Source organism: Gobio gobio, assembly GCF_949357685.1.
Source record: "Gobio gobio genome assembly, chromosome: 21".
NCBI lineage: Eukaryota > Metazoa > Chordata > Actinopteri > Cypriniformes > Gobionidae > Gobio > Gobio gobio.
This window is the reverse complement of record NC_137117.1, coordinates 3,806,065-3,828,439: the sequence shown is the minus strand read 5'-3', so window position 1 is coordinate 3,828,439 and position 22,375 is coordinate 3,806,065. Positions and strand designations below refer to the sequence as shown.

The following is a 22,375-nucleotide window of genomic DNA, read 5'->3' as shown; positions in this document are numbered from 1 at the left end:
TCTGCAGTTTTGAGTTCGCTCGGGCCATATGCTCTTCTGTCCGCATGTGTTGTGTTCTGTGTAGTAAATAATAATTATTTAATCGACACATCATCCTCAATAAACCCGTTTCCGGCGTGCTGCCGCCGATCTTTCGAATATTCCAATCTATTATGACCTCTGACTTGTAAAGTTGCCAGACTAATAATCATATGCTGTTTGTTAATTGGCCAGAGGAGAACTGGCACCCCGACTGAGCCTGGTTTCTCCCAAGGTTTAATTTTCTCCATTAGGTCTCCTGATGGGGTTTTGGTTTCCTTGCCACTGTTGCCTCTAGCTTGGCTTGCTCAGATGGGGACATTTTTCAACTAAATATCCAAATAAATCTAATTATTAAACTAAATTAACCATATAAACTAAATTACTGATATAATTACTGTTCTAATGCCCACATTGTCACTGTATGATAATTGAAATGAGCTGATGACATCACCGTTTTCTCCAGAACGGCTATACGGCTGAATAAAATTCTGTTGCATTATTTTCCTGTTTAACACTGTGAAGCTGCTTTGAAACAATCTGCATTGTTAAAAGCGCTATATAAATAAAGTTGAGTTGACTTGACTTGTAGCACGCGGTTCGTGTTTACATCTGCTGGGGTGGCTCAGACTGGTTACGGTTAGACTACACCTGGCAGAGACGAGACACAGGCTTCCATTTAGAGCTAAGCCATGGAAGAATACACATATGGGATCCCCTCTGGGACACTACATATGGACACCCAGCCTAGCACTGGTGCTCATGAATACAACAGATGTAGGCCTGACACCAGAAGCTCAGTCACGTCCGACTGCCGAGGGTGATGGAGGAACTCAACAGGGAACTCTCTGGAGCAATATGAGTGCATGTCTTGGCGCAGCAAGCCTACACTAAGTCGGGGCCTCTCTGTGTCTTTTACCCATTTGAGGTGAGAACACAGGAGATTCGATATACTTCTACACAAAGGTTTAAGAATCTAGTGAACGTGTAGGATGTCTCCCAGCCTGCAGCTCTACCTTGGGCACATAGCCAGGCCGGGGTCTCAATACCACGTGGGTGTTACCTGGCCCGAAAAATGCCTGCTGGTAGCCCTACCCTCTTGAAAGAGGCCAATGTGATCAGCAGTTATGTCTTCATAGACAGAATTTTGTCAAAATGATCAAATGGGGCATTCTGAAGTGTAAGCACCAGCGTAAGGTCCCAGGAGGGTTTGGAAGGAGGACGAGGAGGATTTAATTGTCTCACCTCCATAAGGAACTGACGACCAGGTCATGCTTCCCAACCAACTCACCTCCTATGGGGTTATGATTTGCAGATATTGCGGCAGCATACACTTTGAGGGTGGAGGGAGACAGCCTTCACTCCGACCCTTGCTGTAGGAAGGAAAGCACAGCACTGATCGAACATCTTCAGGGGTCAGGAAGAACACCACTCGATGAACAGGTTCCATTTTAAGGGGTAAGCATGTCTCGTAGATGGTGCTCGAGCCAAAGTGATGGTGTTAACTACCTCTTGGGGTAAGTCAGCTAGAACCTCCACGTCCTGTCCAGGGACCAGACATGGAGTTTCCAGAGGTCTGGACGCGGGTGCCGCAGGGTGCCCCATTTCTGAGAAAGTAGATCCTTCCTAAGAGAAATCCACCAGGGAGGGGCTGTCGCGAGAAGCATCAGTTCTGGGAACCAGGTCTGGTTGGGCCAATAGGATGCAACTAGCAAGACCTGCTCCTCGGTCTTCCAGGGTCTGTCCGAGTAGGCTCACTAAGGTGAATGCATATTTGCACAGGCCCTGGGACCAGCTGTGTGTTCCCTCAGTCAGGAACTAAAACTGCTGGCAGTGAGACGTTTCTGGAGATGAAAACCGGTCAACCTGAGCCACTCCACCTGGGGGTGGAGTCACCACTCTCCAGGGAGCACAGCTCGTGAGAGCTCGTCGGCCACACGGTTGAGCACACCGGGAAAATTAATTGCTTGAAGCGACCACAGATGCTTCTGTAGCGACTATGAGTCAGATAAAATAATAACTCAACGGGGAACTGAATTAAAATGAAAGACTCGAATGACACTATGTAGTATAAATAATTCAGAATTAATGTTTACACCTTAACTTATTCGTCCGCCGATATGTAAGGACTTAAAGGGGGCTCTGTTAAAGGGAAACATGTATATTTAGCTCAAATGAATGAATTTAATGAATTCATAGGGAATTTTGAGAGTCTATTTTACAGCCGAGCAAATGACTCTTCTAGCGTTCATTTGAACGGGCCGTAAATATCAACTCTGCAGCGGATATTAATATCCGAACAATAGTGAAACACTATTTAACAGCCAGGTAACTTAGATCGGCAGTTCAAGACATTAAATTGATAAGCACATAACACAAGAACAGTTATCTTTGAATACAAACGGAACTTTATTGATTAATCTAACACATCAAACTAATATCTAACATAAACACACACACTCGCACATTCACACGTTGCAGAAAGGAAGAAGGTGAGGAAAGAATAAGTTCTAAGAGAGAGAAATTATGAAATCCTAAGCAATCTATGCATTTATGAAACATGACCTGAAGAAACCATTGATCAGTAATTTAACCTCCTATCGTTTCTTAGGCAGGGTTATTACATTTGATCTAATGCACCAGTTCAGCTTGGAATCAAAAAGGCGTTACTTGCGTTTGGGTTTCGCATGTCGTCTGACAAAGGGGGATTCCCTTCTCCTGGCTGTACAGGGATTTTCCCGGATCTTTGATTCGCTGAAGGTCTGGTCGACGTCTGTGGGAGGCCAATCACGTGGCGTGTTGGCGGCTGGATGAAAGTCTTGTGGGCGTTGTTTGAAGTTGGAGCGCGCTGTTAGAAACTCGTTGTTGAGAGACTTTTACGGCGAAACTTAACCGACCCGAGACTTAGCGGAAATAAAATAAACTTTAAGTAAAAGAAAGGAAAGTGAGAGAAAAGCAGATGGCCTGAATGAAATCGTTGTTAACCCATTTTCTCTGATGTTGGTCTGTCACGATCGTCAGATCGTCTTCTGGGAGCTCCGTTCAGAACTCTCTCTGGTCATACTGCTAGGACTGAGCTCATCTCTGAACTGCGAACAGGCCGCGAACCAGCTCGAACCGAACTGGAACCGAACTTGAGCTGAACTCTGCACTGCTTCTGGTCTGAACTGTACAGAACTGTAGAGAACAGAACTGTGAACAGAACTGAGAACTGAACTTGAGAACAGAACTTGAGAACAGAACTGAGAACAGAACTGAACTTTTCGTTCGTGTTCTGAGACTAAACTCAAACATTTGCCCATCCCCTGGATGGGTTCTGGCCAATTAGGCTTCAGGGGTGACTGTGTCTCCACCCCTCCCACAAAATTAGGTTATCTCTAGAATTTAGTTTCCTGCTCTTAAGCAGAGAGTAAATTTAGACCTAATTTCTTACTATAAGGACATGATCAATTCTATAAAGATTTCATTCAGCTCATCTGTTGGATTATACCCATACGAACGCACCGGTACCAAACACGATGCTTTTTCATCCACTCATTCAATAGTTACATAATTGCATGAATTGTGAGTAATATACATGCATGATAGTCATGTGTATCAGTTGTAAACACACTAACAAGTTATGTCGAAGGCTATTTGAATGAAATTCCAATAATCAGCGATTTGGTGCACTCATATGTAACAGTTTCTGTGAGCTTGCTTGGAGTTTTAGCTGTCACGTGGAGTTCATTTACTGGTCATGCAAAGACAGAGATCTGGTTTGTTTCTTTGTCTTGTGAACACAAAAGTCCTCTGTCCTTCCTCGATAACTTGAGTTTCGAGTCCATAGGAAGTCAGTTAATTATTAACTATAACTGGTAGCTCCGGGCAGAATCGAGCCCCCATCTCCCTCGTGATGATGATGAATTCCTGGAGCTGAATTGTGCTTTGTTGAAAAGGATGTTAATTTGATCGAATCATTGGAAGATTAACTCATCTATATGTCTGCGTCCATAATTGCTACACTTCTGACTCCAGAGGAGTAGATGGCGGGTGAGTTGTGACATGCGACCAGAGCATAGACCACCTTGTCAGTTGATGTACACAACGGTTGCAGTGTTGTCTGTATGGACCAATACGTCTTTGCCCTGTAGTGGCTTCTTTAGGCTGCTCAATGCATGATGTACTTCTAGCAACTCGAGGCAATTGATGTGCCATTGCAGTTGGGGACCCGTCCAAACCCCTGTCTGCATGACTCGGCCGTGTGCTGAAGAGGTTTCATATGAAGCATATGAACTGAGTGGTGTTACCGCCGCTACGCGGCTGCCATATGCCAAAGAAGAATTTCAAGCAGTTCAACACCAACTGAACACATCCCTCTGTGAGGCACTGTTTGACTGAATCCAGCTCCATACCAAGAAAAGAGATCCTCTGCACAGCGAGAGTTTGGTTTTTTCCCAGTTGACCCGAAGGCCCAACCGGCTGAGGTGACTGAGCACCAGGTCCCTGTTTTAGAATAACTGATACTGGGCAGTACTAGTATGATAGTTGAGAAAACAAACAAGGGGGGAACAAGGGCCAGTCAGGGACAGGGCCAGTCCGAAGGTCAGGACCTTGTACTGATATGCTCGACCCTCAAACGCAAAGCGCAGAAACGGGCTGTGTTGAGGGAAGAATCGAGACATGAATGCACATGTTCGTCATGTCTATTGCTGCAAACCTATCTCAGCAATCTTCTCTTCCCGGCCCTCCTCCGGAAAAGAGCAGCTCCATCCATCCATCTCCGAGTCACATGTCACAAGGGTGATGCCTCGCTATCCATTTAAAGAATTTAACAGTGGCTGAGACAGGTGTCGTCGTTTTCCTGCGGGGGTCACGGCTGAGCTGGCTGCCCCAAAGCTTTCTGCAGGAGAATGGACATCCTTGGCAGCGAGCAAACTGAGGGGCAGCTCATAATGGCCTCGTAGCACTTCAGAGCAGGCTCTTGATGGCCTCAGCCCGCTGGACTGCCGAGAACTGCTGGTCACACTCGCATCTGGATCCTTACCTGGAGCGGCGGGTGACACGCTGAGATGCCGTGACAACCCGCACTGTCAGCCGGCAGCTCAATGGCACACGACCCGCTGAGGAGCGGGAGGTCCGTCCGGGGTTTGTCCGGCGGATAAGCTCCTGCTGAGATCCTCGATCTCCCAGAGTGTCAAGTATTGTGACCGGCATGCCAACATGGTCATGTTCTCAAGGGCGAAAATATGAACCACCCATGAACGCCATCTCAGCACATCTTATGCTTATGCACAGGCATGTGAGACAGTAATAGTGGCTGTCAGATGAGGACAGGAACGATTGCATACAGAAACACAGGTGGAATGACATCTTTAAAAAGACACTGTGTCACACCAGTGTAAGCACTTTTAGGGAAATTAGCTCTCTCAGCTGCTGAAACACATTGGGGAAACGGACACGGCACGACTGACAGGAATATAGTGCAGCTGTGTGCACTCACACTCTTTTTGAAGACGTGGATCAGGTACTGCCTGCTGAGTCACACACACACACACACACACACACACACACACACACTCTTAGAAGGCACAGCAACACAAGCAGAGACAGTGCAGTCAGCTGTGCATACTCACTCTGTGAAAACAGCTGTTTGAGCACAGCTAAAGCGTCGTCACACCAACACTCACTGCAGAGGCTTCTTTCCCGAAGAACAGAACACTCTTAATAAACTTGCAGGGAATAAACAGTAGAACTGTGAACTGAACTAAAGAAGCATTACACCTGCTGCTCATATACCTGCAGCACTGCAGGGTGTGGCAGCAGATGCAAAGATTAGTTACACTCGAAGTAGACTGGCCTCTCTGGCAAGATTCCTATTCGTTGTTCAGTCCGGCGTGGCATTGAATGTGACCGACTGAAAGGGAAGCCCATTTCTCGCCTCATCCCTTACTTCAACCCTGACAAACGGTTGTCAAATACTAGCATTAAATGTTTAGGTACTTACATCTTACTCCCCACTCTTTACCCATTATAAACTGAAGCTCCTTGCTTACATTTGTGCTCAGATTCTGTGAGCAGTGAAGCCTGCCTTCTTTGATTTGACTGTCCATCTCAGTCCTTTTGACATTGATGAGCGCTGTTAGAATGCAAACCAACTTAAAAATTTTACTTAATAATGTAACTTTGCCCAGTTGGGGGGCGGGGAACACAGATAAAGAGAAATCATTTAGTGTTGAGCTCTTCACTAATCTGATCCAATCCATTTAGAGATGTCAGTCTGAGCAGCTGAAGATGATGGAGGAACAGCAGAAAGCAGCAGAGAAACAGGCTGAAGATCTTAATAAAGAGCTGCAGCAGGAAATCACTGAGCTGAAGAGGAGAAACACTGAGCTGGAGCAGGACAACACTGAGCTGGAGAGGAGAAACACTGAGCTGGAGAGGAGAAACACTGAGCTGGAGCAAGAAATCACCGAGCTGAAGAGGAGAAACACTGAGCTGGAGCAGGACAACATTGAGCTGAAGAGGAGAAACACTGAGCTGGAGCAGGACAACATTGAGCTGAAGAGGAGAAAAACTGAGCTGAAGCAGGACAACACTGAGCTGAAGAGGAGAAACACTGAGCTGGAGCAGGACAACATTGAGCTGAAGAGGAGAAACACTGAGCTGAAGCAGGACAACACTGAGCTGAAGAGGAGAAACACTGAGCTGAAGAGGAGAAACACTGAGCTGGAGCAGCTCTCACACACTGACGATCATCTCCACCTCCTACAGGTCTGTCAACATCTGTCTCATCGGCAATAATGTGGAATATAATTAATATTTAATAGTCTTCTCTCTCCTGCTGTAGATGTACTCATCCCTGTACAGCCTTTCTCACACCAAGAACTGGATTGAGATCAGTAGTGACTCTGATGTGGACGTGTTCACTCTGAAAAGAGCTCTGGCTCTACTGAAGGAACAGCTAAATGAAAAACTCACTGAAACTGGTATGTTAATATCCAATACAATACAATTAAGCATCTGTGATGTTCTGGTGATTACCACACTATAAAATCACTTAAAGTTAAATCTTCAACTCATGTCATAACCAGTTAAAGAAGTATCATGTGAACTTTAGTGACATGTAAGGCACATGACGAAACTATCCCTGTGCAAACTCTGTTTGATTTTTAATATCTTTATTGTTCACCGGAGTGGAAATTTGTCTTTGGCTCACCAACACAAAACAACTACAGAGAAACTAACAGGAGAAGGGGCTCTATAGCGCCTCCCAGATTTCAGCGGCTCAAACTGGCTGAAGAGAGGATGGGAGATATCTGTCAGAAAACTCCTCGCCTTCTTCTTTGCCCTTTCTGTGAAAAGTTGTGTTAAGGACTTCTGTGGTTTAGTGACTATTTTACTTGCCATTGACACAATTCTAGAAAGTTTATTCTTAAATCTACAATTTATGTGACAATACCAGGCAGGGAGATGAAAGGTTAACTTTTAACAATAGATTTACACACATGTTCTAAGATATGCTCAATAATACCAAGACCGCTGAGCTCAGTCCATCTTTACACCTGTCAGAACACACCTCTATTTGCTTGGTGACAGGATTCATTCTCTTCATTACAACGAACACACACAGCCCTCCAATGTATTTAAGTGAGCTATGCTCGCCTCTGTCTGCTCGTGTTGTTGCATACCCTGTTAGGCACAAGGTGTCATGATGTCCTTAGAGCCAAGTTTTCTGTTGGGCAAATGAGGTTGCTCTGTCTGAATTCACAATCAAGTTCAGCTCTTGGCATAAGTTCATCTAGTTTGTTACTTACCGAAGGCACGTTTGACAGGGTAATGACGTGTAAAGGAAACCTGAGTGGTAGAGTATATCCATAGTGGTATGAAGTTCATGACAGAATACAGGGTGAAATAACATTTCCAGCAAGTGTAATCCACATCAGATGAAAAGAACTGTTCAAAACAAACCCCACCCTTTGCAGCTCTAACAGCTTCAGCTCTTCTGGGAAAGCTTTCCTCAAGGTTTAGGAGTGTGTTTATGGGGATTCTTCTAGAAGTGCATTTGTGAGGTCAGGCACTGATGTTGGACGAGAAGGTCTGGCTCTCAGTCTCCGCTCTAATTCATCCCAAAGCTGTTCTATCGGGTTGAGGTCAGGACTCTGTGCAGGCCAGTCAAGTTCCCCCACACCAAACTCGCTCATCCATGTCTTTATGGAGCGACGCATTGCACTGGAGCGCAGTCATGTTGGGACAGGAAGGGCCCGTCCCCAAACTGTTCCCACAAAGTTGGGAGCATGAAATTGTCCAAAATGTCTTGGAATTCTGAAGCATTAAGAGTTCCTTTCACTGGAACTAAGGGGCCAAGCCCAACCCCTGAAAAACAACCGCACATCATAATCCCCACCCCATAATCGCCCCTCCACCAAACTTTGTCTGGCAATCTGATGGAATCTGCATTGTGCCAAGTGTAGAGAAGCGTGATTGGTCACTCAGAGAACACATCTCCACTGCTCTAGAGTCCAGTGGTGGCGTGCTTTACCCCACTGCATTGCACTTGGTGATGTAAGGCTTGGATGAGCTGCTCAGCCATGGAAACACATTCCATGAAGCTCTACACACTGTTCTTGAGCTCATCTGAAGGCCACAGAAGTTTGGACGTCTGGAGCTCTTGACTCTGCAGAGAGTTGGCGACTTCTGCGCACTGAGAAGTGAGGAAATGTCCCGAATGGAATTATTGCACAGGTGGCAACCGATTACGGTACCACGCTTGAGTTCACTGAGCTCCTGAGAGCGACCCATTCTTTCACAAATGTTTGTAGAAGCGTCTGCATGCCTAGAGCTTGATTTATACACCTGTGGCCATGAAGTGATTGAACACCTGAACTTACTGATTTGGAGGAGCATCCCAATACTTTTAGCAATATAGTGTAGCATTACATTTCACGTTCCTTGCAGCTAATTCATTACGGTGACATAAAGTGTGATCAAACGTACAGTTAATACAAAAACTAATTCATTACCTCATCCGTGAACATGATTCGTGAATTCCACACATCTCCCATCGTTCCACTCTCCTTCATAGCGTCATCAAACTTCTCCCATGTTGTTGGTTTGAAAATGCGCCCTCTGGCGGTGAAACTTACATATTGTGCCTTTAACAGCAAAAATATATATATATTTTTACATTGAATAATTATTATTACAGCTTTAATATAAGCTTGACATTTCTGCTTTTAACCCCTCTGGTCGGATTGTCTCAGACCTTCATTGTCAGAGTATTTATGTTAAACACATTCTGCTTTCTGTGTTTCAAAGGGATGAACAAACAACATTTACACACCACTGATGCTGCCAATAGAGAGAAACTCACTATTAACCTGAAATTATTCCTATAAATAATTCATCATTATATTGTCATCTGTGTTCACAGGGTTGAAGTGGGCTCAGACGTTTGCAGGTACAGTGTGACTGACACCATTCTCTCACAAAACTTCTGTTTATAATCTGTATTATATACAGGGTTGCACATAACTGGTGCGCATACGTGGTAAAAATAAACAATGCGCAGCAGATCACGTGGAGGGAAGCGCTTTTGCGTACCAACGTTTTTGAGGACAGGAACATGTTTACTTACTGGAGTAGGATTTGTCTCCATCTCTGGTAAGATAGCAATCATGATTATATGCGTGTTCATTATTTATTAGTTAAATGTCTTTCTGGTTGGCTTTTTCTAGGGACCTATAATTTCCGCGATGCAGAACGCGGACGAAATTGCGGAATCCAGTCATAAAAACGGAATTTACTGTATAACGTGGAAATTTGCGGAATTTGTCAAATTTTTTGATGAATAAATAAAAAGCAGGTCAGTACACTTTAATCAAATCATGATATAGACTAGTGTCTATGAATATTAAACCACAAAAAGACTATTTAAATACAAATCCTGCATGTTCTGCGTACAGAGGTGGGTAGTAACAAAGTATTTTTTTGGAAAAAAATTTTACTTTTAAGAGTAGATTAAAATGTGGTTACTTTTACTTTAACTTGAGTACATTTCTACTGAAAAAAACTGTACTTTTACTTTGTTACACTGGGACACGTTCCTCTCGTTACTTTAGTTTAATGCAATACAACTCTTTCCCCACCAAACACGGAATTCTCTCAGCTTTTTGTTGAATAAAACTTTTTTGTTCAAAAGCAGAGTCTCTTTCTTTTGATATATTGCATGCTCAGATATTCATACTACAAAATATTCTATGGGTCATTACATTTTTGTGAAAACCATCAAAAACCCTAGTGGTGGCTGGCAACTTTTTTTAAAAACGCACGCGCGGAAAGAGTTAAGAAATACGCCGTTATTCCAAGCGCGCGCTGTCTCTTTTCTGGGGCATGAGTGATGCCCCATTCACAAATGAATCACTCTTTTGAGTCGATTCTTTTCAAAGACTTAAACAAGTTGGCAAATCCATAGATATACATAATAAAGGCTCGATGTCTTACGGCGGAGTCTCTAACGTCATCACCGGCGGCCATCTTGTCACAGGCAAGCTTTCTGGCGGGCTCTGTGGTACCTGATGTAAGGCGAGTGATCTGAACACAAATACTCTTATCTCGCTGAAATCTTGACGGATTTACAAATGGTTTGGTTTCTTACAAACGTTATTAACGTGGCAATAATTCTGAACAAATTATGAATAATTATTCATAAGTATGCAGTGTCATAACTACATCTCTGACGTTTATAACAAACCAAACAGTTCGGTAAAATCGGTAGAAAAATCGGTAGAAAATTTAGCAAGTTATGGTATTTTAATTTAAAAAGTTCATGCACCACTAAAACACAATGTTACGAGTGAGCGAGCTGACTGTGACAAGATGGCCGCCTGGTACAGACGTTGACCTCCATTGGCCAGCAGCGGACGAGACGTCTAGCCTTTATTATGTATATCTAGGGGCAAAACTGTCTAAATTGGTTTGCAAATCAGTTTGAATGATTTGTTCAGTTCCCTGCGCACACTGAATCGTTTCTCACTCGTAACAGGAAATGTAAGAACATCAAGAGCGTTGGATGGAGTGTTTGTAGTCCTAATGTTAGTCAATTGAAAGCAAATCTTCACATGTATTCTATTGTTTGCCAGCGATGAACAGCTTTATTGGTTACAAATCTGTGTATGCTGTTGGTGAATGCGCTACCTTCAATTCAATTCACTCAGTTCAATTCCCTCAGATAATACATATTACAACCAAACATATTATTACGCCACGATACCACTACTACAAAGATGAATGAACACCCACCTTCCCACGGTAATTTGTGAGTATTGCGCAGTGGCTGTGATCTGATCGTCCTGAAAATGAATATCTTTGCTTAGACTATGGTTGCCAACCGTTACGTATAATACGGAATCGTCCCGTATTTGACACTTAAATGTCTTGTTCTGTATTGAACTGATACGGAACGCACTTTGTTCCGTATTTTTGAGAATCAATTTAGTGCAAATCCATGACAGACATTTTCACAGTTTTTTACCATTAAAATCACAGTCATTTTTTGCAGTGTGCGGTAGATATGCCTACTAATTTCTCCCCGTTTGTCTATGATCAGCATAGCGCTTTTAACATCTTGGAACATCATTAGAGAATGCCCTTTTAATTGGTCGTTTCAGTCATTGCGAGTCACGTATCGTAACGATGACGACAAGTGACAACAGCGGGAAATGTAAAAATGACTACCTCCGAGCAGCCGGCGAAAAAGAGAAGAGCACAAAAATATAGAATTGAATGGGAAAATGACTACCCGTGGCTGGAATGTGTGAGGGACAATGAATACAAGGCCAATTGTACCATATGCCGTCGCGTTTTTTCTGTTTGTCACGGCGGAGTGTGTGATATTAAGCAGCACACATCAGGCGATAATCACAAGAGGAGCGAGAGGCTGCGGGCACAGGAGGGAGCGATGTCAAGTTTCCTTGTCCGTCAGACGACTCCAGAGGCTGATATGGTAGGCTATGTAATCATGTGGATTTTTAAAACTCAAATATAGTTGATAAGAAAGTGATTATATTAAAAGAGATAGTAGAGGTTTAGCCTAACATTCCATATAGGGGAGCGCGGGGCACTAATCAATTAGATTCTTTCATATTTGATACATTTAGATAAATATATTTTATACATTATAGCATATTATAATACAACTTATTAGGCCGATATATTTATAGAATAGCAAAGTAGGCCTAATCAATATACAAGACTGAACCACATAGATGTGAAATATAAAGACTATCATGATAGTTTTGCCAACAATGAACCATGGATTTGTTTAGTTTATAATACGTTTTATTTTTAACTAAACATATACAACATATAACATTCAAAACTCAACGGCTTAGACTGCATTTGAAGAAAAATAAACACAACAGTTTTCTGTAGTGTTGTGCAAACTTATTCAATAGAATTAGACTTCTAGAATGTTCTTTCCAGTGCGAAAAATTATATTTTGAATTTAATTAGACAACATTTTAAGAAAGTGTAGTGCAAATAACTTTACATAATTATACTTCCATTATAGTTAACTTTCTTTCCAGTGCAAAACAATAATACATAAAAAAACAGCTAACGCAAAACTCTGAAGGTTCACTTTATTTTCAACATTGTCTAATAGTCCAAAATGTTAATATTATGCAAAGCAAAGGACGTGCAATGATTTTTGGGCTACAGATGCCAGAAATAATGCTTGTCTATTCTGTGTTTGTTGCAAAGATACTGTATATAATTATGATAATAACGATTTAAATTCAATATCTATCTTAACATGTTATTGTATTGTTGTTATATAGGCTGATATATGATACAAAGTATATGAATCAATAATTCTTTTTTTAAGGAATAAAACATTTTCCTCCATGTTTTAATTTGAACAGTAAAGCTCATTGTGCAGAACAGTTTGTTTAATTTCATATGATTAAAAGATCAACTAAAAGACAAATCTTCATTTGATTACAAGAAAATACACAACACAGAATTTGAGGATGAAAAAAAAAAAGCATTTCATTGAAATTGTTGTCTTTATGAATTGAATTAATTAGACATGCTTTTTGATTATTACAATTTATCTACACCGTCCAGAAATCTTAAAACAGAATTTGGTCAAAATGAAGCTGAGTGAGTGAGTGAGTGAGTGAGTGAGTGAGAGAGAGAGAGAGAGAGAGAGAGAGAGAGAGAGAGAGAGAGAGAGAGAGAGAGAGAGAGAGAGAGAGAGAGAGAGAGAGAGAGAGAGTGAGTGAGAGAGAGAGAGAGAGAGAGAGAGAGAGAGAGAGAGAGAGAGAGAGAGAGAGAGAGAGAGAGAGAAAAGAAGACAGTTGTTACGAACCGCTCAGACACTTTGAAAGGTTGGAGATCCAAATGCAGCTTTAATCAGAGGGACAATTCAGACACGTAATCCAAAGTACAGGCAAAAGGTCAATATCCAGGCAGGCAATCCAAACAATGATTGGCATCTCCCCTTGAGAACCAGACCAAATGAGTTATGTGCACCCCTGAATATATACTGTACATCTGAACATGATTGTTCTGAAGTTGATTGATAATATCTGATCTCTCTCAGTGGATGTGACTCTGGATCCTGATACAGCGAGTCCATATCTCATCCTGTCTGAGGATGGAAAACAAGTCAGTGCTGGAGACATTAAGCGGAACGTCCCAGAAAACCCAAAGAGATTTGATAAGAGTCTTTGTGTTCTGGAAAAGCAGGGATTCAGTTCAGGGAGATTTTACTATGAGGTGCAGGTGAAGGGAAAGACTGGGTGGGGTTTAGGAGTGGCCAGAGAATCCATTAACAGGAAGGGGACGATCACACTGAGTCCTGAGTATGGATTCTGGACTGTGATTCTGAGGAATGAGAATGAATATTCAGCTTGTGAACGTACACGTGTCTCTTTATCTCTGAGAGTGAAACCTGAGAAGGTGGGTGTGTTTGTGGATTATGAGGAGGGTCTGGTCTCTTTTTATGACGTGGAGTCCAGATCTCATCTCTACTCTTTCACTGGTCAGACTTTCACTGAGAAACTCTATCCATATTTCAGCCCAGGTGATAATGATAAAGGTAAAAACTCAAAACCACTGATCATCTCACCTTCATTCAGTTAATTTATGAAGAATGCTGGCATAAATATGGAAACCTTTTTTTTAAATTGTAAAACTGAATTTAAAAGAGCACCCAAATTGGAGTAAATTGATAAAAAATTGTCTAATTTTACAGAAAACACTCAAAATTTTAACACAGTGGTGGAATATTGCATATATTCAATTGTATTTTTGCACAATTTTATGATAAACACATATAAAAAGTCATTTTTTTAAAATATTTTTTAATTAATTTCTTATTTGAAAATCTGTAATTTTGAACCTGTTTTGGTCTGTCCCTTCAGAAAGTTCAGAAAGATTCCACTATATGGCAGTAAACAGGGGAAAATAATCTTCTTGATATCTCCTTCTAAAAAAAGTTATTGAGATTAATCTGTCCAAACTATCCAACTAACTCAGTAATAACTCCTACTCATCTGCATTGATTAAAGCCAGCAGCTGGAAAGTCGAAAAGAAGCGGGGCCAACTTTGTAAAGGGAGATCTCAGGCTTTGATTGGTTTAAAAGCATGATCAACGTGTCTATCCGGTTGTTAAGTCTTCCGGGTCTAAACACTCTCATACCACAAGAAAAACAACAAACGGTGCTAATATACACACACAATGTGGTGTAATACTACAAAAAAAATTATAATCATAACCTTTATCTCCATACCAAAATTCCAGATGGCCAGACAGTGATTCATCTTTTATAAATCGTTAAAATATTAATGTCTGTGACGCTGTGAGCACAGAGACTGTTGTGTAGACTGTAAGTATTCAAAATATTTTAACTTTTTAAAATGTGTGATGTTTAATATGAGTAAATAGCGCTCATAAACGGCTGTCGATGGCATTCTCAAGTGAAACGAGTTGAGGCTTGGACCCAGAAACGGCTTTCCTTACGTCACGACTTAACAAGCGGATAGAGAGCTGAGATACTCCGGTTTTTTGACGTATGATACAATATGTGATGACGTCACCAACAATCGTGGCTAACAAAGATGATCAAGGAGCCGGCGGAAGTCTGAGTCAAATATCATCAAATTCATGGCAGCCAAGTCAAATAATTAAAAAAGTAGGAATACTAAATCTCGAGAAATCGAACTGCGAATGGATCAGAGACTCTAAGAATAGAAGATAAAGGTGAAGAGGAGGATGATATGGAGGTAGGATGGACACAGGTCAGAACAGAAAAGAAGGTTAATAAAAAGAGGAAAAAAGGTCAGGAGGAAAGATCAGAAAGTAGTTTGATAGCTTGTGAGGAAGATCGAAATAAGAGTGAACTTAGGATAATAATGAAATTTAAGTGTAATAAATATTCAGAGGAAAGAAGATTATTGAAGAATTTCAGAAGAAAGGTGATCAACAACTAGGGCTGGGACAGTTACCGCATTACCTCAATACCTCGGTCACGTGACGCCTACCGCGGGTCTGAGATCGTCACCGCCATCACAGCAAAAAAAATAAATAAACATTGGCCTGCACATGTGTGCACATTGTGTCTAATTCCATAGATTCATTGATTCTAATGACATGGATTGTGTCTAATGACATGCGTGTCTTATATGGATTCAAGGTTTTCTAAACAAAACTTAATCAAAAGATGGAGCAAATCCGACCTTTCGCGATTTGGGAGCGCAATGTTCCATTATAACATTCCATTTGTGCCTGTGTAATGTCTTGTAGCCTATAATTTGAATTTAATTTTACTAAAGCATAAAATACAGGAGCATAAGCAGGACCTCAGTTTTTAATTGCACGTGCTTAACACAATTCTCTCACATGGTTGCGCAGCCGACAATAGCGGGTCGGTAGATAGAAGTCAAGAAAGCAGAAAAACACGTGGGTTTGTGTCGAACGCTGGTGGCCGCTTTCTCCCATAGCTGGCAAAAAAAAACAACGGCTTCAGAAAGAACAAACTGAGCTGGACCTGCCTCAGCACTCTTTAGTACTGGTAAGTTTTAACTCTCTTCCAACTCTGTTTGGGAAAGATTGACTACAAATAAGCTGGGCCTGCGAAATTGCATTCAATATAATCAATAAATAATCTATTGTAGGCAATTAAATATAGGTAAATAAAAAGGCTATCGAAAAAGATATCCATCTGGCAGGCTTACAAGCACAGTAGTGTGCGACACTTTGTTAAATTAAATAGCCTTCGTTAAATATTTGAACCACTGAGACAAAAGCGTACATGAGATAGGCGTATAGCCTATATAAATTAATATAAATATGTAAAAATAGGCCTAATATAATAATATAATATGTAAAAATTATTTATGTAATATAAATAACAAATATAAATAATTATATATCATTATATTTATATAAGTAATATACAATCATTAGCCTAAATGGCCTTGTTAAATTAGCCTAAAAAGTCTTCGTTAAATAGCCTTGATCCACTGAGACAAAAGCGGACACCACACGAGATATGTAAAATATATGTAAATGTTATAAAATATAAAAAATAAATATAAATAATAAAAGTAGCATAATATACAATCACGGTAGTGTGAGCAGCGAGTGACGACACTTTGTTAAATGAAATAGCCTTGAGCCTTCGTTAAAAAGTCTTCATTAACCACTGAGACAAAAGCGCACACGAGATGTAATTGTAAATGTAAATTAATAGCCTGAATATGTAAAAATATGTAAAATAAAAATATAAATACTATAAATATAAATAATATATTATATTATATGGGCGGGTGTGCGCGAAAGTCGTTATAGTTTAAGTGATTGTTTGATGACGACGACTGTAATCTGAAAGTAAAAATATGGGAAATAAATAAACATGAACAAATAAATAAATATATATTACTGATCAATACCGATAAATACAAATGTGCTTGTTTGTCTTTGTTTATGCTGTTCCATCTTCAGATCTCTCAGTCGTGATCTGATCTGCTCTCTCAGCAAAAAATATGAAGGCTGGGATGTAAACCATAGCCTAGTCTATATTTCGTTTTGCCAGCACTTTTTTTCCAGATATTATTCCATTTCTGTTCTAATTGTTCCTGTTCTACACGTGAAAAAATAAATGTAAAATAAACATGTTCCTTATTATGTTCAATTGCCTGGGCTGGTGTGTGTGTGTGCGGCTGTGCGCGAAAGTGGCGAAAATCCGTACCGTCCCAGCCCTATCAACAACTAACATTAAAGAAGCTTTTAAACTCAGTGGAAGGGGGTACTTTAATAATACAGTTTTTAAATAGAACACATTTGATTTATAGAATATAGATAGATTATTATTTTATCATTATTATCATTATTATCCCTCTCTGGAATGTGATAACTTGGGCTGTAGATGGAGGAGCTGAACACGCAGCAACACTGAAAGCATGAGTCCTGATTGTTCTGGGAGTAGGGATATAATGTCTCTGATCCATGACAGTAGATGGCGATAATGCTCTTTTTAAGAATGCGAACCGACAATAAGCCCAAAAACAAACAGAAGAAAGACGAGCAAAACTAGGGATAATAAGAGTATTTCTATCACATGTTTTGATCTGGACATCGGTGACATATTACAGTGTTTCTTGGCCATGCTTGCTCACAGACCTGTGAAAATAGTCTAATTTTGAAGAAAACAACATAAGGAGCGAGCTGATATAGCGTTTGAGGCTAGCAGCTCCCCACGGAGGGATTGATCCGAGCAGGAATATGACTCATGTGTATGCTTGTTCAAAAGAGTCATTTCCATCTTCGTGATTCTTTTGATAATAACGTTACTGTAAAGTGTAGGATCGGTGAAATAATTCTTGGTATTCTTGAGAGTGAGAGCTTTCATTTGATATATGACTTGTCTATTTTTGGTGAGTTTGTGTTATATAAATATGAAATTTAATATAATTTATATGATTTTCTCAAGTGGGGGTCATTACGGGAGAGGGTCGAATTCAGACCTTATTATCTTCTTCTATGTAAAAAAAAAATGGATTAGAAAATGTGAATGAAAACAAAAAAGGAATTTGCACAAACCACAGTCAAGTAGATTTTACTTATAATGATAAAGAAATGAATATGTGATGGACAACATGTGTACAAGTGCAAAAATAAACTATATTCAGGCCCTTAAAAAAAAAAATCAGTCACTGACAAAACATCAAATATAATGAAATATTTGTGAGTTATATGTTGTTTGAAAAAAAAAAATGTGAACACAAATATTTGTTTGCGTTTCTCTTTCATTTATACTTTGCTTTTGCTTCTCAAACCTACTATGATATTCTACATAATATGCTTTTCCGTTTCTATTGTTATTTTGTGAGGAAATTTCTGAAGCCATTTTCTCTTTCTTTTCTCTCCAGCTGTTAATATTGAATGTCTTGTGAAATGTTGAGGTTCTTGGTTTATATTGTAATAACTGCAGCATCTGAATAAAGATTGTGAATGAAAATACTGATATTATCATTCAGTGTAGATGACTCTTCAATCTAGTGCATATTCTTCTAGAGAAGCGAGAGCATTAGAAGCTTCACAATGACAGTGTTTTTGACTTTGGTTTGAGCTCAATATCAGTGAATGCGTGCACCTGAGTGAGCTGACGGCAGTCCATCGATGCCAGGAGCTTCTGAGAGCCGGAGACGGTGGGAACAAACTTCTCCATCAGTGTAACCGTCGCAAGCTTCTCCACATCACTGACACACAGAAAGACAATATCAACTCTCTGGAAGCTGTTCACTCTTTAAATATCATATTTAATGCAGTACAATCTATGTTTCTGAACCAATCTAAAGTGCAGGAACACGTCACAGCTGAAATTAAACTGCTGTTAAACACTGAAAGTGCACTGTAAGGTGTTTTATTACATTCATGTGTTATAATGAGTGTGTATTGCAGGGAATTAAACTGCATTTTCTAAATTCTGAGTGGCAGTTGAGAGTTTGAGAGTTACCATGACGACTGTGGCTCATCCTCAGACAACACAGAGTTTGAATAAGACCAACTCTCGTCTCTCTCGCGCTCATTTAATGCTAAAGGTGAGTAAAAATCATCAGATTTCAGAGCAAACGTCAAACGCTTTAACGTCTAACTATTGTATTTCAAGAGAATGCTAAACATTGGGGTAAACATTGTCATTTTGAGTTTAGCGAATTGGAAGAAGAAACTGTTAATAAGTCAATAAAGTCTACATGTAAGGATAAACAATCAGGCATTGATAATATAGATGATAAATTGATTCGAATTGCCAATTTGCCATAGATTATGTTGTGGCTCCAATCTGTCATATATTAAATACAAGCCTTAGACGACTAACATTTCCACAGGCTTGGAAAGAGGCAAAAATTATTCCATTGCCTAAAGATAGAAAAATACCATTTAGTGGCCCTAATAGTCGTCCAGTAAGTTTGTTACCAGCGCTCAGCAAGATCCTAGAGAAGGCAGTATTTGATCAAATACAAGGATACTTTTCAGACAATAATCTGATAACAAAAACAGAAAGGGACACTACATGCACAGCTGTAGTACAAATCACAGATGACTGGTATAGGGATTTGAATAATAAAATGTTATGTGGAGCGGTTTTATTAGATTTTACAGCAACATTTGATCTTAATGATCACAAGCTTCTTCTGGAAAAGTTGGAGTGTAATGTGGCGTTCACACCAGACGCGATTCGCACGAATATGGACGCTTGAACATTTTGAGTTTAATCGCTTCATTCGCGCGTGACATTCACTGCACAACAGACGCAAATTCTCCTCATGGGCGGGGCTTCTGCCAGCGGCTCGTCTCGTTGAGAAATGGCTGGCATGGGCTGTGTTTACATGTCTTTTTTTGTTAAAATCTACTGTTAAAGTGTGACAAAACAGTTTTAAGACTTTTTCAGTCGATAATGTAGTTGTTTAAAGCTCAAATCTGTGGTTTATTTAAATAAAGAGTGCCTATTTGAACATGTGATCTGGTGTTTTGGGAGTTGTGAGCTCCAGTGGATCAGCGGCGCTCATTAACCCAGTGAGATCAGCCTTTCCTCAGCCAGTCCTTCTGCCGCTGGCTCTGATGTCTCTGTGGTGTCTCGAGCTATAATTCGTCTTGTAACGGCCGATCTTTGCTCTCATGGATCTATAATTTGTTCCCTGGCAAATCGTTTAGGCTGAGGGCAAAGTGAAGTTTCATTACTTTTTTATTTTTAGGCTATAACTGTACGTTGCAGTTGTAAGTTAGCCGACTAGCACTGACTTTGAATGTTTGCGTGAATTGTTTGCTTTATTTCATGTGTAGCTTATTATACCTTTTACTTATACTTTTGTATTATTGATCATACATAAACTTGCATTTAACAAAAAGAGACTGGGTTGTGTTTCATGTCATTTAATGTTATCACAGTGATAATCATATTGTCTGAACCAGATATTAATATACAGATTTTCTCCTCATTGTTGTCACTACTAGAGCAAGCTCCTGATTGGTTAGCGCGGCGCGAAATATTCGCCAAAGTTCAGATTTTTCAACTTGAGCGATTCAAAATGCTCAATTTGCGTCATTCGCGCTGCCTCATTCGCGCGAATCGCGATGCAGAATGCCATTTTGCGTCTCTGCATTGACTTAACATGTAAATCACTCGCACGAATCGCGTCCGGTGTGAACACACCATTATGGATTCAGACCTTCAGCAGTTGCTTGGATAGAAAGTTATTTAATAAACAGATCGCAAAGAGTATTTTTCAATGGAAGCTATTCAGAGAGAATAGTGGAATGTGGAGTTCCTCAAGGGAGCTGTCTAGGACCACTCATGTATTCCATTTTTACTATTGATTTATCACTCGTTTTAAAAAGCGCTAAATTAACAATGTGTGCAGATGATATTACAGTATATGCATCTGCACCAACATCTGCTGAATTGACTGCCATCCTGAAAGAGGAGTTTGATACTATAGGAAAGTGGATTTTAGAAAACAAACTGATACTTAATACATCTAAAACAAAGAGTATAGTATTTGGTTCAAATCATTCTTTAAGGTCGGAACCAGGGCTTAGACTGTACATAAATAAAACACTTATTCAGCAAGTGAAGGAAACTAAGCTATTGGGTATTACCCTTGATAATAAATTGTCTTGGTCAAAACACAATGACAATATGGTGAAGAAAATGGTTAAGGTGTTAGCTGTAGTAAGGTGATGCAGGAAATATTTTACATCGGAAATAACGAAAATGGTATTACGTACTCTTTTCTTTTCACAGCTAGACAATTGCAACATAATTTAAGATAATGCCACCCAAAAAGATTTAAGCAAACTCCAGCTAGTACAGAACATGGCGGCACGACTTGCCCAACAATGTCCATTTTGGCACAAATATTAATAGCATGCATCTTCATCTTAATTGGTTAAGGGTGGAAGACCGGATGATTGAAGCAATATTATTAGCAACATGGAAGGTTTTATGGTTTAAAATTCCAGTGGATCGATACGATCAATTGAAATGCAATTTAGAGTCTTATATATATTCCACTAGACAGGCAACAGAAAGCAGATTTTCACTCCCTAAAGCAAAAACGAATTTCCTCAAACATACAGTAGTATATAGGACAATGAAAGCATGGAATTCTCTACCATTGTTATTAGTTCAAATAACACAGAAATTGAATTTTAAAAGGCAGGTAAAAGTACACCTAGGATTATCATACTTATAGGAGGTTATTTATTCATAGAAGTTAGTTGGATGTGTTATAAGTGTTAGACTTGGTGTTTGTTTATACATTTGTCTTTCATTTACATATGTATAAATTTGTCTTTTATTTTCTCTTGATGTAACACATCCCCTAAAATTGCTATAAACTTTTGTGTTTCATTTACCTAAGGAGAGAGAATCAGCACTAGATTTATTGAAGCTAAATACTAATGAATCTCACTTACTTACCAAACATGTTTTCTGCTGTGCAAGAAGCACTACACACCTTTTATACTCTTGTGAGCGCTTTTCTTTTTCTTTTTTTACCGGTGGGTCTCCTGTGCTTGACGAGAATTTGATAAATTCAATGAAGACTTATAAAAAGTATTTTACTTAAAAAAGTCCCAAAGTGCAGGGTTTGCGTAATGATTTACATTGTTCTGACAAAAATTAAGCAAAAGCAATACTCACACGATTTAGTTTGATGAACCAACAGATTCCACTGAGGCAGACCACCAAGATAACCGCTAAAATTTAATAGGCAGAGATTCGCGCTACAGGGTCGCGATGTGTGCATCCCTACAGTGGTTGTCCTGGCAACTAAAAAAACTGAAATCCAGGGGTTGATTTGTCTG

At 40.0% G+C, this 22,375-nt stretch overlaps 2 protein-coding genes across 2 annotated transcripts; both read left to right on the top strand.

Annotated features, from left to right (window-relative positions):
* Positions 1–5,212: 5,212 nt before the first annotated feature.
* LOC307117986 (uncharacterized protein) lies at positions 5,213–9,468 on the top strand (the record flags this gene model as incomplete). Its single annotated transcript, XM_079803279.1, has 4 exons — positions 5,213–5,299; positions 6,268–6,771; positions 6,848–6,986; positions 9,431–9,468. 4 exons carry the CDS (start codon positions 5,213–5,215, stop codon positions 9,466–9,468), a joined length of 768 nt encoding a protein of 255 aa, XP_079659405.1.
* A 2,257-nt stretch (positions 9,469–11,725) lies between these two features.
* Positions 11,726–14,145, top strand: LOC307117985 (E3 ubiquitin-protein ligase TRIM39-like; the record flags this gene model as incomplete). The annotated part of the gene is made up of 2 exons (XM_079803278.1): positions 11,726–11,840; positions 13,604–14,145. 2 exons carry the CDS (start codon positions 11,726–11,728, stop codon positions 14,143–14,145), a joined length of 657 nt encoding a protein of 218 aa, XP_079659404.1.
* Positions 14,146–22,375: the final 8,230 nt, after the last annotated feature.